A 13,918-nucleotide genomic window follows, 5' to 3' on the forward strand; every position below is an offset into this window, starting at 1 on the left:
CTATTACTTGAATACCTCTTGCACGCTAGGCTTTGGTTATTAACTTTATCCTAGCAATCACAAATTTTTCAGCGGTATAGTAGGATTATCCAGTTTTATACCTGAAAGGTAACTGAGGTACCAGAGAGTTTAAATTAGTAACTTACTAATAATTATTCAAATTTGAATATGTATCTTTTTAATTTGAAAAAGAAAAGAAAAATATTTGGCTCTTTCAGTTGTACAGTATTTCCAAGTCTATCCTTCCTCCCCAATTCTTACTCCCTCAAAATAGACCTCTGGGGATATATCTATCCTTTACCGAGTCTGCCACATTTTAGATTCTTAGTGAACATTTGTTGAAGTGATAGGGTTAGCAAAGGTATTGAAACCTATTTCAGGTTTTTGTTTTAACATTTCATGAAATACCTCTTTTTATTAATTTGCATGCTTTTTGCCATTTTCCACAACTTCAGCTAAAATGCTTCCAAACCCAATACCTAATATGTCTTACATATTTTAACCTAAAGTATAGAGTTTATAAATTTATTTTTTGATTATGTAATGTAGTAAAGTTATTTTTATAGACTTTAAAATCCAACCGGAATAAAAATTCATGTTTATGCACATAAGCAAAATTTAATTTGAAATGATACCTAAAAACAATTTGTTTTAATACTATCTTTGAAAAATACTTGCATTATCTGTGTGCAATCTTTTATAGTTCGAGACCGTGTTCGGACAAAAATGGAGCGTGATATCTTGGTAGAAGTCAATCATCCTTTCATTGTCAAATTGCATTATGGTAAGTTTTGAACCAACTCTCACCTTATCTCTTTTCCTCAATTTCCTCAGCCCATCAGTATATTCAAATACACTAAAATATACGTATATAACATTACATCAGCATTTTATAGTCCCTGTGTGTTAGTCCAAACTTAAGACAAGATAGAGCTCCAGTATCAGGTTCCTAAACTTCTGCCATCTATTTTTCTTTTTCTCTAAAAGCCAAGTGCTAATTCTCATTGTATGAAAGCATAGAATCCTCTTACAATGTTGTTGAATCTGACCAACCCACCCCTGTAGCATAGTTTTGTATTTTAGTTCATCGTTAAAGAAATATTTCTGGTGTGAGTTTTTCTTACTGATAACATGTTTAGAATGGTAGCATTCTTGAGAGCTTCTTGCCCATAGAAAACTTTGTTCCATAATAAGACACTGTATTTGATATTTCCTCATGGAAACTAAGAGAATCACTGTTTTCTTCTGTATATAAATAAGCATGTAGAAATAAGCTTAGATTTCTGATATTACTTACTTGCTAAAAATAATATTCATTTATGAATGAGTTGACCTCATATAAGCCTAAAAAGTAATTTAAACTGGTTTAAACAGAAATTTTGTTTTTGTTTTTGTTTTTTTTCATTCAGCTTTTCAAACTGAAGGGAAGTTGTATCTTATTTTGGATTTTCTCAGGGGAGGAGATTTGTTTACACGCTTATCCAAAGAGGTATATAATTAATGTCTATTTTTAATTTATTTCTACTTATTCTATTTCTATTAAAACTTCATTATTTTCATATTGCATGTATAATACTTTCTCTCATAGGACAAAATTCTTTCATTCAAGAAACTGAATCAAAAAGAATTATTTTCTTATCTTTTGAATTTATACTGAAAGCAGTGCTTTACGTGAAAAACTTAACTCCGCTGCTTCCATAGTTTCTCAGAATTGATAATAATACCAACAACTGTCTTTAATAATTGCAACTGTCTTTAATAATTGATACTGACAATTCAGCATTTATTCTCAAGATCATTTTTCATTTCTAAAATGTTAATATGCTAAGAACATTTCTGCTGCAGGTCATAGTTAACATTTATCATGTGATTATACTTGACTGATTAAATCACTTTGAAAATTTTTTTCATGAGTGAATTGTAACTAAATCTATACCTGATTATTTACAAATTGTTTGAATATTTAAACTCTGAGGTGGAACATTATTTAAAAAATCATAGACATAAAGAGAAAATAAAGTTAGAAATATTATTTTGTTTTAGGTGATGTTCACAGAAGAAGATGTCAAATTCTACCTGGCCGAACTTGCACTTGCTTTAGACCATCTGCATAGCCTGGGAATTATCTACAGAGACTTAAAACCAGAAAAGTAAGAAGCCATGCTAGCTATTATGTTGAATTCAGTGTGGTGCAGTTGTAAAGGAGGTCATAAAATGTGGTAACTTCATAGATCTTCATAGTACTTCATTGTAGTACTATGTTTCACATGTCTACTAACACTGTACGATCTTAAACTTTTAAAATCTTTGTTAAACAACAATATTAATCTGTTTTCACGTACTTTATTTGTTTTAAGACAGAGTCTATCTACATTGCCCTGGCTATCCTAGAACTCACTGTGTAGACCAGGCTGGCCTCGAACTCAAAGATCTACCTGCATCTCTCTCTCCCTCTGCCTCTGCCTCTGCTTCCTGAGAGCTGGGATTAAAGGCATTCACTACTATTGCCCAGCTTTCCTGATTTTCATTTACATTCTTTGATTTTTAATGAGGTTAAAGTCTGTTGGTTGGCAATTTGTTTGGGGAGGTTTTCTATTCATGGCCTTGATTTTTTTTTTTTTCTGGAATGTCATTTTTCCCATTGACTAAAAGGGAACTTTACAAATTAAGAAAGTTCTTAATTCACCTTCAATTCTTTATTTTGTATGAATGTGCACATACACAATGGCATATATGTGAAAGTCAGAGAACAACCAACAACAATCAGTTTTACCCTTCTACCATGTATGCCCTGGGGATTGAACTCAAGTTGATGGCAAGTACTTTTTTCCACTGAGGCATGTTGCCAGCCCCAAACTAAGAATTCTAACCATGTATCCAGGAACAGTTGAACAAATATGTAGTCACATCTCTTGGTGAAACTGATGCAGGATTACTTGAGCACGGATCCAAGGCCAGTCTAGAAAATGTATTGAAGCTCTTATCACAAAAAGAAAAAAGACAGAACGTTAATCATTTCATATATGTTACAAATATTTTCATTAAAATGTATTTATTCCTAACAAGCACATGGAGGCTCTCAACCATCTGTAACTCCAGTTCCAGGGGATTCAGTGGCCTCTTCCAGTCTTGATGGGTACCAAACATGTACATGGTACACATAAATAACATGCAAGCAAAATATTCACATACATAAAATAATGAAGTAAATATTTTAAAAGTTGAAAACAAATCATGCAACTTATTGCTTCTCAGTATATGAAAGACTCATTACCATTTTGGTCATTGTTTTTTTAGTTTGGGCTTTTGGTTTTGCTTTTTTCTACAGTCTTGTATAGCCCAGGCTGGCCATGAACTGAGTATGGTAGCCAAAACCGATCCTCAATTCCTAGTCCTCCTACCTCCCAAGTGTTGTGATTGTAGTTGTATGCCACCACAACTAATTTTTACTTTGTATTTTGAATATGACTATGTATTATGACAGAAAATAAAGGACATGCTCCTATGAAAGCCTGTTAGAAAAGAAATCATTTAGAAATTGTCGTTCATTTATATTTTATGTATATTTTTCATATAGTTTGCTGTTTATTTCACAAAAGATCTGTTTGCCTCTGCCTCCCAAATACTGGGATTAAAGACTTATTATGTCACTGTTCCTAGCAGCTTTCTGAATTCTTTTAAACTAAAACTGTTTTACAATAAGATGTTTAAAATATTCATTAATAGCTGAGAACATTAATTTTTCTTCAAAAACAAATGAGAGCGTTGTTGTCTTTAGAAGTATTTGTTTGTATACTAATGCTAACCTCAAAAAAATCTTTTTAAAAATATATTTGGTATGGAAAGTATAAGTCATATGTATTTGTATGCAGATTCTCTTTTCTTAACTTTCAAAATTAGTAAGAAAACTTGAGAATTGAGATTTGTTTTATTTTTAGAGCTATTCATTAGCTTGAAAAAGACATATTTCTACCATCTAATTAGTGTCTTTTGTTCAGTTATTGTGTTTTCTCTATTATTTTTTGAATTTTAAAATATTTATTTTATTAATTTATGTATGTGAATATTTTGATTGCATGTATGTATGTGCATGATGTACATGTTTGGTACCCATGTAGAGTAAAAGAGGCCACTGGATGGACCTACTGGGACGGGAGTTAGAGATGGTTGAAGAGTGTTTGTGTGTGTGTGTGTGTGTGTGTGTGCGCGAGCGCGCACGCGTGCTTGTGCTTGTGTGCATAAATGAACATACACATGCCACAGCAGTTGCAGAGAGATTAAAAGAGACTACACTTAGGAGTCAGTTTTCTCCTTCCATTATGGGTTCGATGCATCAAACTTAGACCTATCAGGCTTTCATAGCAAGCACTGTTATCCACTGAGCTATCTTGCTGGCCTTTATTAGTGTCTTTTTTTTTTATTAGTGTCTTTTATATCCCCTAAACATATCGAACTTCTTAATAAATAAGCATAATTAAAAGTAATTTTTACTAATAAGTAGATTGACAGTGACCTGAAAAATATGTCCCTTCTCAGTATAATTATGTTTGAACTGCTACATTAGAAAAGTTGGTGACTAACTTTGACAAGGGAAAGCCCAAGTGGCCTCAACCCTGCACAAAGAACTATAGAAAACTAAAGAATGCTGAGAATAAGAGATATAGTCTTCTCCAGGAAAGAGCACACCAGTTGGTTATCCAATACCAAATAGTCAGCCTTGAAAATATGTATACGGGGAACATGCAGACTGAAGAGGAGTTAGATAGATAGATAGATAGATAGATAGATAGATAGATAGATAGATAGATAGATAGATATGCATGCATATAGTCACAATTAATGAAAAATAATTTGAAAGAGGAATAAATGGGAGGTTTTGTGGGAGAACAAAGGAAAAAGAGAAATGACATAACCTCAAAAAAGAAAAGAAATAATTTAAAAGTTGGTGTTTTGGGCCCGTAAAATTTTATTATAACAAAATTATAAGGCAGCTTATTTGACTTTTCAAGTTAATATACTAGCATGTGTATCAAAAAATATAAGTATGGGTTTATAACTTAGTAGTTAGTCCTTCCTGTGACTCCATAATTAATGGCATTACCCTCCACAAAAGTATTTGCTCAAACTAGATATCTGAGTGTCCTTTTCGAGTTGTTTCTGTGATGACCCAAAGAATTCACTAAATATCCCATATATTCTCCTCCTCTGTGCCATTATACATTTCACTATTCCTGTTGTCCTTATGAAGAAGCAACGATTATTGGGAATGCCTTTTAGACCCTCTGTAGACAGACTTCATTCATCCAACAAACACTTTTAAAATTTTATTTTAATATATTTCTTTTATTTTTGAGATTATAGTTACCCAGAGGAGTCACGCAGAGTGGCATATATGTATAATCCCAACAGCTGGAAGACTGAAGCAGGAGGAAGGCCTTGAGCTCAGCTGAGATCTTGTCTCAAAAACATAGAGAATTTAGATTGAATATGTACTTCATAATGTCTAGTATGTATGGACAAGATTTAGACAGGTCATCTCAATAGAAAAGCATTAGAGGGAGCACCTTGAAATGGCATAGCTTGTTGTTTTCTTAATCGTTATTCATGGCCGAAAGTAAACCTGTAGCATGAATGTGGTCAGCTGATGATACCTGAGTAATTTGTTTCAGCTTCTGTACATCTCTCTGTAGAGTGCTTTAAAGACACTTTCTGACTTTGTTTTCTTTCAGCATACTTCTTGATGAAGAAGGTCACATCAAGTTAACTGGTAAATGCCTTCATTTTATTAAAATATTCTTTCTCTCCTATATTTCCTTTATGGTTGATTATAATGAAAATTTTCAGCAGTTAACTTACAGTTATAGGTTAATATTTCTCATTATAAATAAGTATTGGAATTCAGTCTAAAATGTATATAAAATACTGCGGATATTTATTAATTCCATATTTACTTTGGCAGATTTTGGCTTAAGTAAGGAATCTATTGACCATGAGAAAAAGGCTTATTCTTTTTGTGGAACTGTGGAATATATGGCTCCAGAAGTAGTTAATCGTAGAGGTCATACTCAGAGTGCTGACTGGTGGTCTTTTGGTGTGTTAATGGTAAGGTTTGAATTTCTGATTTTTAAGGGGTGGAAGTTGTTATTTTGCTTTTTAAATGATATTTAGCAGGGCACATTCTGAGAGAAAACTTTGATTTTTAGTATTTTTTATTATAAATACTAATTAACCAAATAAAATGATTGCCCAAAGGGTAAGAATAGAGAACCTGTTGATTGCTTCTATCTCATCCTCATTTGAAAAAATATTTTTTTTCCTTTGGTTTTTCTACATATGTCCATGGGCTGCATGTGCCCCAAAATATGTGTGAACACAGCCCAATACAAAATCATACATTTATCTAAAATATTAGGGTGAGAGTAGGGTTTTGGGGGTGTTACTTGTTAACTTGATTTTGCAGTTTTCAAAGCATAAACTTTATGACAAGATTGTGTTACAGTGTCAGTAAGTTAGATAAGCCTGAAAGCATTAGTAGTATTTATTCTTTGCAAAAGCCTCTTAGAGAAACTGCTTAATAGGAAATTGGCAAGCTGTTAAACTAGTCACATATTTAGACATTTTAAATATGGTTGGTTTCTGCAGAATTATATAGTTTAGTTATTTATGTTTTGTGAATTGTCAAGAAGTTTGGTAGACATAGTTTGAACATAAATAATGTTTATTTTGAAATATATTAACTAGCACTATAATGGAATGATTTAATGCAGTTTTAAACAAAAGAAAGAGGAAACTGATTTTCTATAGGTAGCAATTTTAGAAGATTTTGTTATAATTAAGGTGCTGGTTTTTGCTTTTAACCTTCTGACCTTGAAACTTTATACCTATTGGCTAATACCTCTGTTTTACTTTTCTATAGTTTGAAATGCTCACTGGTACACTACCTTTCCAAGGAAAAGATCGTAAAGAAACAATGACAATGATTCTTAAGTAAGTACTCCCAAATGAACGTGTTTTGGTGAGATTTTAAAATAAATGCTTCAAACTAAAGATAAATACATGTAAAATATATTAAATACATGTAAAATGCTTTTGTTTAGGCATGGATTTGTCATTTATGTATCAGGGTACTCAAGAAATAAGTGCAAAGATGTTTAGAGCAATGCTATTGATAATAGTGAACATTGTATTAGTAACAATAGAGTGGACTTATAATGGTATGTTAAAATGGTTGAGTATTACTTTCCTCTTTGTTGTATTTCTTTATCCGCAACTATACAAATATAAAACAGTTTTTTTGTGTATTTTGAGACAAGGTCTCACTGTATAACCCAAGTTGGTCATGCATTTATGATTGTTCAGCCTTGTCCTTCTTAGTACTGAGATTTACAGGCATGTATTGCCATGCCTGACTAGAACAAGTCTTGACTCAGGAGCGTATACAATAGCAGGCCCAAGCCTTTATATGGACCTGTGTCCATAAAGCAAAGAAAATGGTCATGTCAGAGTTCCATGCAAGAGTTTGAATAAGCCTTATAAGAAACTTGAACGAATAATGCTTAGACTCAAAAGAATCTGTTTTATAATTCTATTTATAAAGTTTTCAAAGTAGCAAAACTAAAGCACATTTTAAGATTTATATTCAGGTGGTAAAAGTGGAAGCAAAACAAGAAAAACATGATTATGTTGGATGAAAGTTTCTGGCAATGTCATCATTCTTAGCCAGACAGCTATTTCTTGGGGTGCGTATTTGTTTTGACAGGTTTTTAGTCATGCTCTTCTCTACAATAAAAAGGTTAAAAAATACATATTACATCCTGTATATGTGAGTGGTCACTAAACTGACTATCAAAATTTCGTTGCCGATCCCTTCATTTCAACTAATCCTCTCTAGTGTTTTGTTTTGTTTTTTTAAGCCAAGCCCTTTCTTTGATCTGGCTTTCCTTTCCAGTTACTGCATTATCTCCTTTCATCCTTTCAACGCAAAGCCTCTTTAAGTGTAGTCACTGATTTTTGTTACTATTTTACAGCTGCTTTTATTCCAAATAGCTTATTTGTTCATCCCTAGCACTCAACTAAAACTGCTCTTCATTTGATTGTCATTGACCTTCTAGTGGCTAAATCATGACAGGTTGTCAGAAAGTTCATCCTTTTGTCCATCCATGTGATTCATTCAACAAGTAATAGAGTTCCTGCTACAATACTGGGAATGCAGTATGAACAATTCTGAAAAGCTTGTCAGCATCTCACAGACTGTATGTTCTAGTGGAGAGATACATGACTACTGCCTAAGTAAATAAGATGACTTCAGATGCTGTGGGATAATATCTTAGCATGTACTTACTTTGTTAATGAGCAGTGTGAAGGAAAGATCAGGAGTTATTTTAGAAGAGAGAATGAAGGAAAGTTTCTCCAGGGAGTGCTGCTACTATTACTACTACTACTACACACAGGCACAGGCCTCTGAGTTATTTACTACTTTCATCTGTTTATCTTACCTCTCTATTGTTCTTTTGGTCTGTTTTTGGATTGGTTTGGGTTTTTTTAGGGGGGGCATATTGTGTGTGTTATTTTAAGATAGTGTCTCACTATATAGCTCAGACTGGATCAAATTTTTTATTCTCTTTTTTCAGTCTCCTGAGGGTTGTGAATATAAGCATGTGCCACCACACCCAGCTGTTCTTATTTTAGGGAATGGTAGGATTTAAGTATTAGCAGCTTTTCACATCGAAAAGAGGGTTGGCATCATATATAAGAATGTAATTACTTGGGCGGGACTGCCAATCAATTGGCACTTCATATGTGCTTATATGAATGAGGCTATTCCTGATTTGTTAATTTTCAGAGATAACACTTAATGATCAGTTGGTGTGGAAATTTTCCAGACAAATTGTCATTGATAATTGAATCGATTTGAAATCAGTTCTGTGATTCTTTTATTACCTTGGTTACATAACAATTACTCTACTCAAAGAACTGTGCTAATAGGTTAGTAATTTATTTCTCTGTATTGTTTTTTGCTTAAATTCTTGTTTCTGTGATGGTGTTTGGTTTGGTTTTTTAGTTTTTTGAGTCTTACTAGGTAGTTAAACTGACCTGAAACTTAATCTGGGTATTCTAGAGATTAATCTCAAACTTTCAGTCCTCCTGCCTTAGCCTCTAAAGTGCTAGGATTACTGGCTGTTTAAACTTCTTGGTAGGATTATTTAATGACTTACACTATATGCTCCATATTTCATTGAGTCAGATGGCTTACAATACTTGATTGTCTCACTTTGATTCCAGCTGAGCCCACCATGATATAGTTTCCTGTCAAATGTTGTCTAATGGTTTAATCTGTTAATAATCATTACATTAAAATTCTTTTACAAGATTCTTGTTACTGTTTATTCTCACTTTTTAGCTGGTATTTTCTGAAACAATGAACTTTCCTTAATCAAATAATCGGTGTGTTTTTAACCAGTTGTATTTTTCTTTTTCTCTTGATGTTGGAATTGAAAATGCTAGCACATGTCCTACCACTGAACTATCCTCCCAGTGTATTTTTACTATTTCTAATGTCCAAAACACTCTTTTTCTAACCACCTCTTAAATGGTCTTCTGTCAATAGGGTTCCATTTCTGATGTGGTTTTCTCCCTGTCTTCCCTCTTGGTGTTCAGTTCCCTGACTTCAGTCCTTTAAGTCCTCTCAAAGTATTTTTAAGTATTTTGTGTGTGTTTTCTTTATTAATTACACTTTATTCACTTTGTGTCCCCCCTGTGGTTCTCTCCCTCCTCCCGTCCCAATCCCTCCCTTCCTCCACCCTCTGCATGCATGCCCCTCCCCAAGTCCACTGACAGGGGAGGACTTCTTTTCCTTCCTTCTGATCCTAGTCTATCAGGTCTCATCAGGAGTGGCTGCGTTGTCTTCTTCTGTGGCCTCGTAATGCTGCTTCCTCCTCAGTATACCAGGCACAAGACCTGTACTCACATTGACTTCCCCACATGATTTTATAGTATGCACCACTTCATATTGTTAAACTAAGTCCCTATTTGTTATTCTTTTCATATCTGTACATACCCAACAAACTTTTCCATGAATCCTATTTTCCAAGCCAGAAACATGTCTTCTTCATTCTTTCATATTCAGGTATTCTGATTTTATCTTAGAATTATTTCATTGTTCTAGCCCTTCCTCTGCAATGCATTGCTCACAGTATTCAAGCCATGGGAACATCTCTCCCACAGTGTTGAACCACACTCCTACCACCTCTTTCCATCCAGATTGTTCTCTGCTACTCTTGGAGTTATCATCTTGAAAATAAGTCTGGTCATTCTAGACCACTGTTTCAAGACTTCTGCCACACCCCAGTGCTTTTCCAGTTTTTCTCAAAAGAGCCCTAATCCGAACAAGTAGTTATCTTCTTAAAAAGGGGTTCTGGAGATAAGTATTTAGAAAAATAATGACTTATTTATTCTAGATTTCTTAGCCTTGTATATGTAGTATATTTTACTTTATGTCCTCAACATGAAAGATGTAATAAATCACAATTCATAAGCTAACTGGATTACACAATGTTCTTTATTTTTGTCTCCAAGTATGTAGGGAGATAATATTTAGTAACATTTTGGGCAACACTACCCCAGTGAGTAACTTTAATCTAAATTCAACCTTTAAGTTAATTTGAAAGGGAACTAAAGAGATGGCTCAGCTGACTAATAACAATTGTTCTTGCAGAGGACCTATATCTGATTCTTAACACCCCGTTGCAGCGCACAACCATTTGTAACTCTAATTCCAGGGATTCTGATGCCTTCTTTTGCCCTCCTTGAGTGTTACATGTACATATTGCACAGACATGCAGGCAGGCAAAGCATCCACACATAAAATTTTTAAAAATTAAGAAAAAACTTAATTGAAGGTCCTTCACCATGTCCCATGTTAAATTAGATACCTACTACTGTTCCCTTAGCGTTCTTTGCAAATGTCTTTTGGGGGTTGTGTTTTGGTTAATTGGTTGTTATTCTGTTTTGGGTTTGGGTGGTTTTGAGGCTGGATTACACTATATAACCCAAGCTGACCTCAAACTTTAGATCCTCCTACTATAGCATCCTCAGTACTTTGATTACAGGTGTGCAAAACCACTCCCAGCTTTGGATTCATCACTTAATACACCATGGTTATCTATATTCATCTTCTTCCCATAGGCTGGAAGGGGTACTATCTTTCTTTAAATTTTTATTTAATGTTATTTCATGTTATGTGTGAAGGTGTCAGATCCCTTGGAATCGGTGGTACAGACAGTTGTGAGCTGCCATGTGGTTGCTGGGAATTGAACCCGGGTCCTTCGGAAGAGCAGACAGTGCTCTTAACCACTGAGCCATCTCTCCAGCCCAAGGGGTACTATCTTTAGCTTTGTATTCAGAGCACTAAGCAATATCTGTCACATAGTAACTCAGTAACAACTCAATATGTAAGAAATGCATCTATTTCTGAAATAGGAACTTTTGTGCCATCCATTTTCCAGATTAGTTATTATTGTCATACTTACAGGGATCTTCAGTTTCTTTAATTTGTAGGTTGGAGAAAAGAATACAGTTATACATGGTAGCTGAAACAGACCATAAGGTTGTTCAGCCTGATGGTTTTTAGACTGTGTGTCCCAGGATCTCCGGTGTTTCATAAATTCCTTTCCCATAAGTTTTCTTTCACTATAGGGTTGTTAAAGGACTTGAAACAGAGAAAAGTGACATATAAAGCATTTATTCTCTTTGCAATATTAGGTTTCTTAAAGTCTGTTTGGAAAATGGACTATAGTTTAAAAACCATTGGTCTAGAAAACAGTCCCTTTGCTTATGAAGAAGTGCTAACAGGCAGAAGAGCAATAGCCATAACTAAGGCTCAGATGACCTTATTCTCACACTACTGATTTTTATAAAATATGTTTACTCAAAAACCTGTACACGAATGTTTGTGGCAGTTTTATTCATAATCCAAACTGAACACAATTCAGGTATCCTTCAGAAGGTAAATAGATAAATGAACTAGTAAATCCATATAGGAGATTATTCATGCATGTAAGAGCATTGCATAAACTAAAATTACACAAACATCTAATTACAAATAAAACTGGAGTCATCTGTTGTCTTCCTTTTTTTTTTTTTTTTTTTTTTTTTGAGACAGGGTTATTTGTGTCTCTGTGTTGCCCTGGCTATCCTGTAATCACTCTGTAGACCAGGCTGGCTTTAAACTCAGATATCTGCCTGCCTCTGCCTCCCAAGTGCTGGGGTTAAAAGGCGTGTACCACCACACAACTGGAGCCATCTGAATAAGATCTCAGAGTCAGTACCCCAGTTGTGATATTATATTATAGTTCTATTGCCATTGTAGGAATTACAGAATGATACAAAGATCATTATTATATCTCATAACTTAGTATGAATCTATACATATTTCGAAATAAAAAGTTTAATATTTAAAGATGAAAAATTCTTCCAAGTGTTAACTGTTGTTTCATGGATTTATATTTAGAGCCAAACTCGGGATGCCACAGTTTCTGAGTCCTGAAGCCCAGAGTCTTTTACGAATGCTTTTCAAACGGAATCCTGCAAACAGATTAGGTAAAAACACTGAATTAATTAGTTTCTTTGATGAGTTTGTGTTGATTTCTTTCAGTGGAAGGTGGATTTTTTTAAAACGGGACTATTAAATAGTCATACAAATATTCAAAGCAAAGACTGAACAATATGTGTACATTTGTCCTTGAAATAAACTATTACCAAGCAATTTCTGATAGGTGCTGGACCAGATGGAGTTGAAGAAATTAAAAGACATTCATTTTTCTCAACAATAGACTGGAATGTAAGTACAGGCTGAAGACATACTTGATGGAATTGAAGGAACAATTTCCAAGGTTCTGGGTTCTCAATACTACTTTAATTAAAAAGAAAAGTTTGAACTGTTTTTGAAACAGAAAATGTTTTTGAAACACAATCCATGTTTAAATCTTTTTTGATACCAACAGAAACTGTATAGAAGAGAAATTCACCCACCTTTTAAGCCTGCAACTGGCAGACCTGAAGATACATTTTATTTTGATCCTGAGTTTACTGCAAAAACTCCCAAAGGTAAAGAAGAAGCACAAAAACTCAAATATAAAACAATGGCTGTCTCTTCCTGGTTCAACAGCTACCTGGTTCTGGTTCAATCAGAAAATATTTTCCTTGAATCTCCTATGCTATGGCACCCCCACTCCCAGTAAAAATGAGGAGCTATAGCATTGATAGATCATCATGTGAGGCTGTGATGTTCAGTATGATAAATGTGTGGCTGATTGAATTTAATTAAAATTCAGTTTCATCACTTAAGGAAATGCTCATCCTCATTAGCCATCAGGGAAATGCAAATCAAAACGACCCTGAGATATCACCTTACACCCATCAGAATGGCCAAGATGAAAAACTCAAGGGACAACACATGCTGGAGAGGTTGTGGAGAAAGGGGAACCCTCCTCCACTGCTGGTGGGAATGTAAACTGATACAACCACTCTGGAAATCTATCTGGCACTTTCTAAGACAATTAGGAATAGTGCTTCCTCAAGACCCAGCTATACCACTGCTAGGTATATACCCAAAGTTTGCTCAAGTACACAAAAGGGATATTTGCTCAACCATGTTTATAGCAGCATTATTTATAATAGCCAGAACCTGGAAACAATCCAGATGTCCATCAATGGAGGAATGGGTACAGAAATTGTGGTGTTTTTACACAATGGAATACTACTCAGCAATCAAAAAGGAGGAAATCATGAAATTTGCAGGCAAATGGTGGGATCTAGAAAAAATCATCCTGAGTGAAATATCCCAGAAGGAGAAAGACAAACACAGTATATACTCACTTATATAGACCTATAAGATATGATAAACAGAATGAAATCTACA

At 34.2% G+C, this 13,918-nt stretch overlaps 1 protein-coding gene across 3 annotated transcripts in view; it reads left to right on the forward strand.

Annotated features, from left to right (window-relative positions):
• Rps6ka3 (ribosomal protein S6 kinase A3) overlaps nucleotides 1-13,918 on the forward strand; it is a 119,099-nt gene that overhangs the window by 74,667 nt on the left and 30,514 nt on the right. For all 3 annotated transcript variants that reach the window (XR_008721110.1, XM_055615716.1, XM_055615715.1), the window contains 9 exons: nucleotides 704-784; nucleotides 1,410-1,489; nucleotides 2,044-2,150; nucleotides 5,730-5,767; nucleotides 5,960-6,102; nucleotides 6,917-6,987; nucleotides 12,509-12,597; nucleotides 12,774-12,838; nucleotides 13,002-13,104. Coding sequence is in view for 2 of the 3 variants with exons in the window: in XM_055615716.1 (XP_055471691.1) it covers nucleotides 704-784; nucleotides 1,410-1,489; nucleotides 2,044-2,150; nucleotides 5,730-5,767; nucleotides 5,960-6,102; nucleotides 6,917-6,987; nucleotides 12,509-12,597; nucleotides 12,774-12,838; nucleotides 13,002-13,104 (777 nt within the window). In the remaining variant the exon portion in view is untranslated. The remainder of the gene's footprint in view (nucleotides 1-703; nucleotides 785-1,409; nucleotides 1,490-2,043; nucleotides 2,151-5,729; nucleotides 5,768-5,959; nucleotides 6,103-6,916; nucleotides 6,988-12,508; nucleotides 12,598-12,773; nucleotides 12,839-13,001; nucleotides 13,105-13,918) is intronic.

Source organism: Psammomys obesus, unplaced genomic scaffold (assembly GCF_907164565.1).
Source record: "Psammomys obesus unplaced genomic scaffold, mPsaObe1.curated_primary_1811, whole genome shotgun sequence".
Taxonomy (NCBI): Eukaryota; Metazoa; Chordata; class Mammalia; order Rodentia; family Muridae; genus Psammomys; species Psammomys obesus.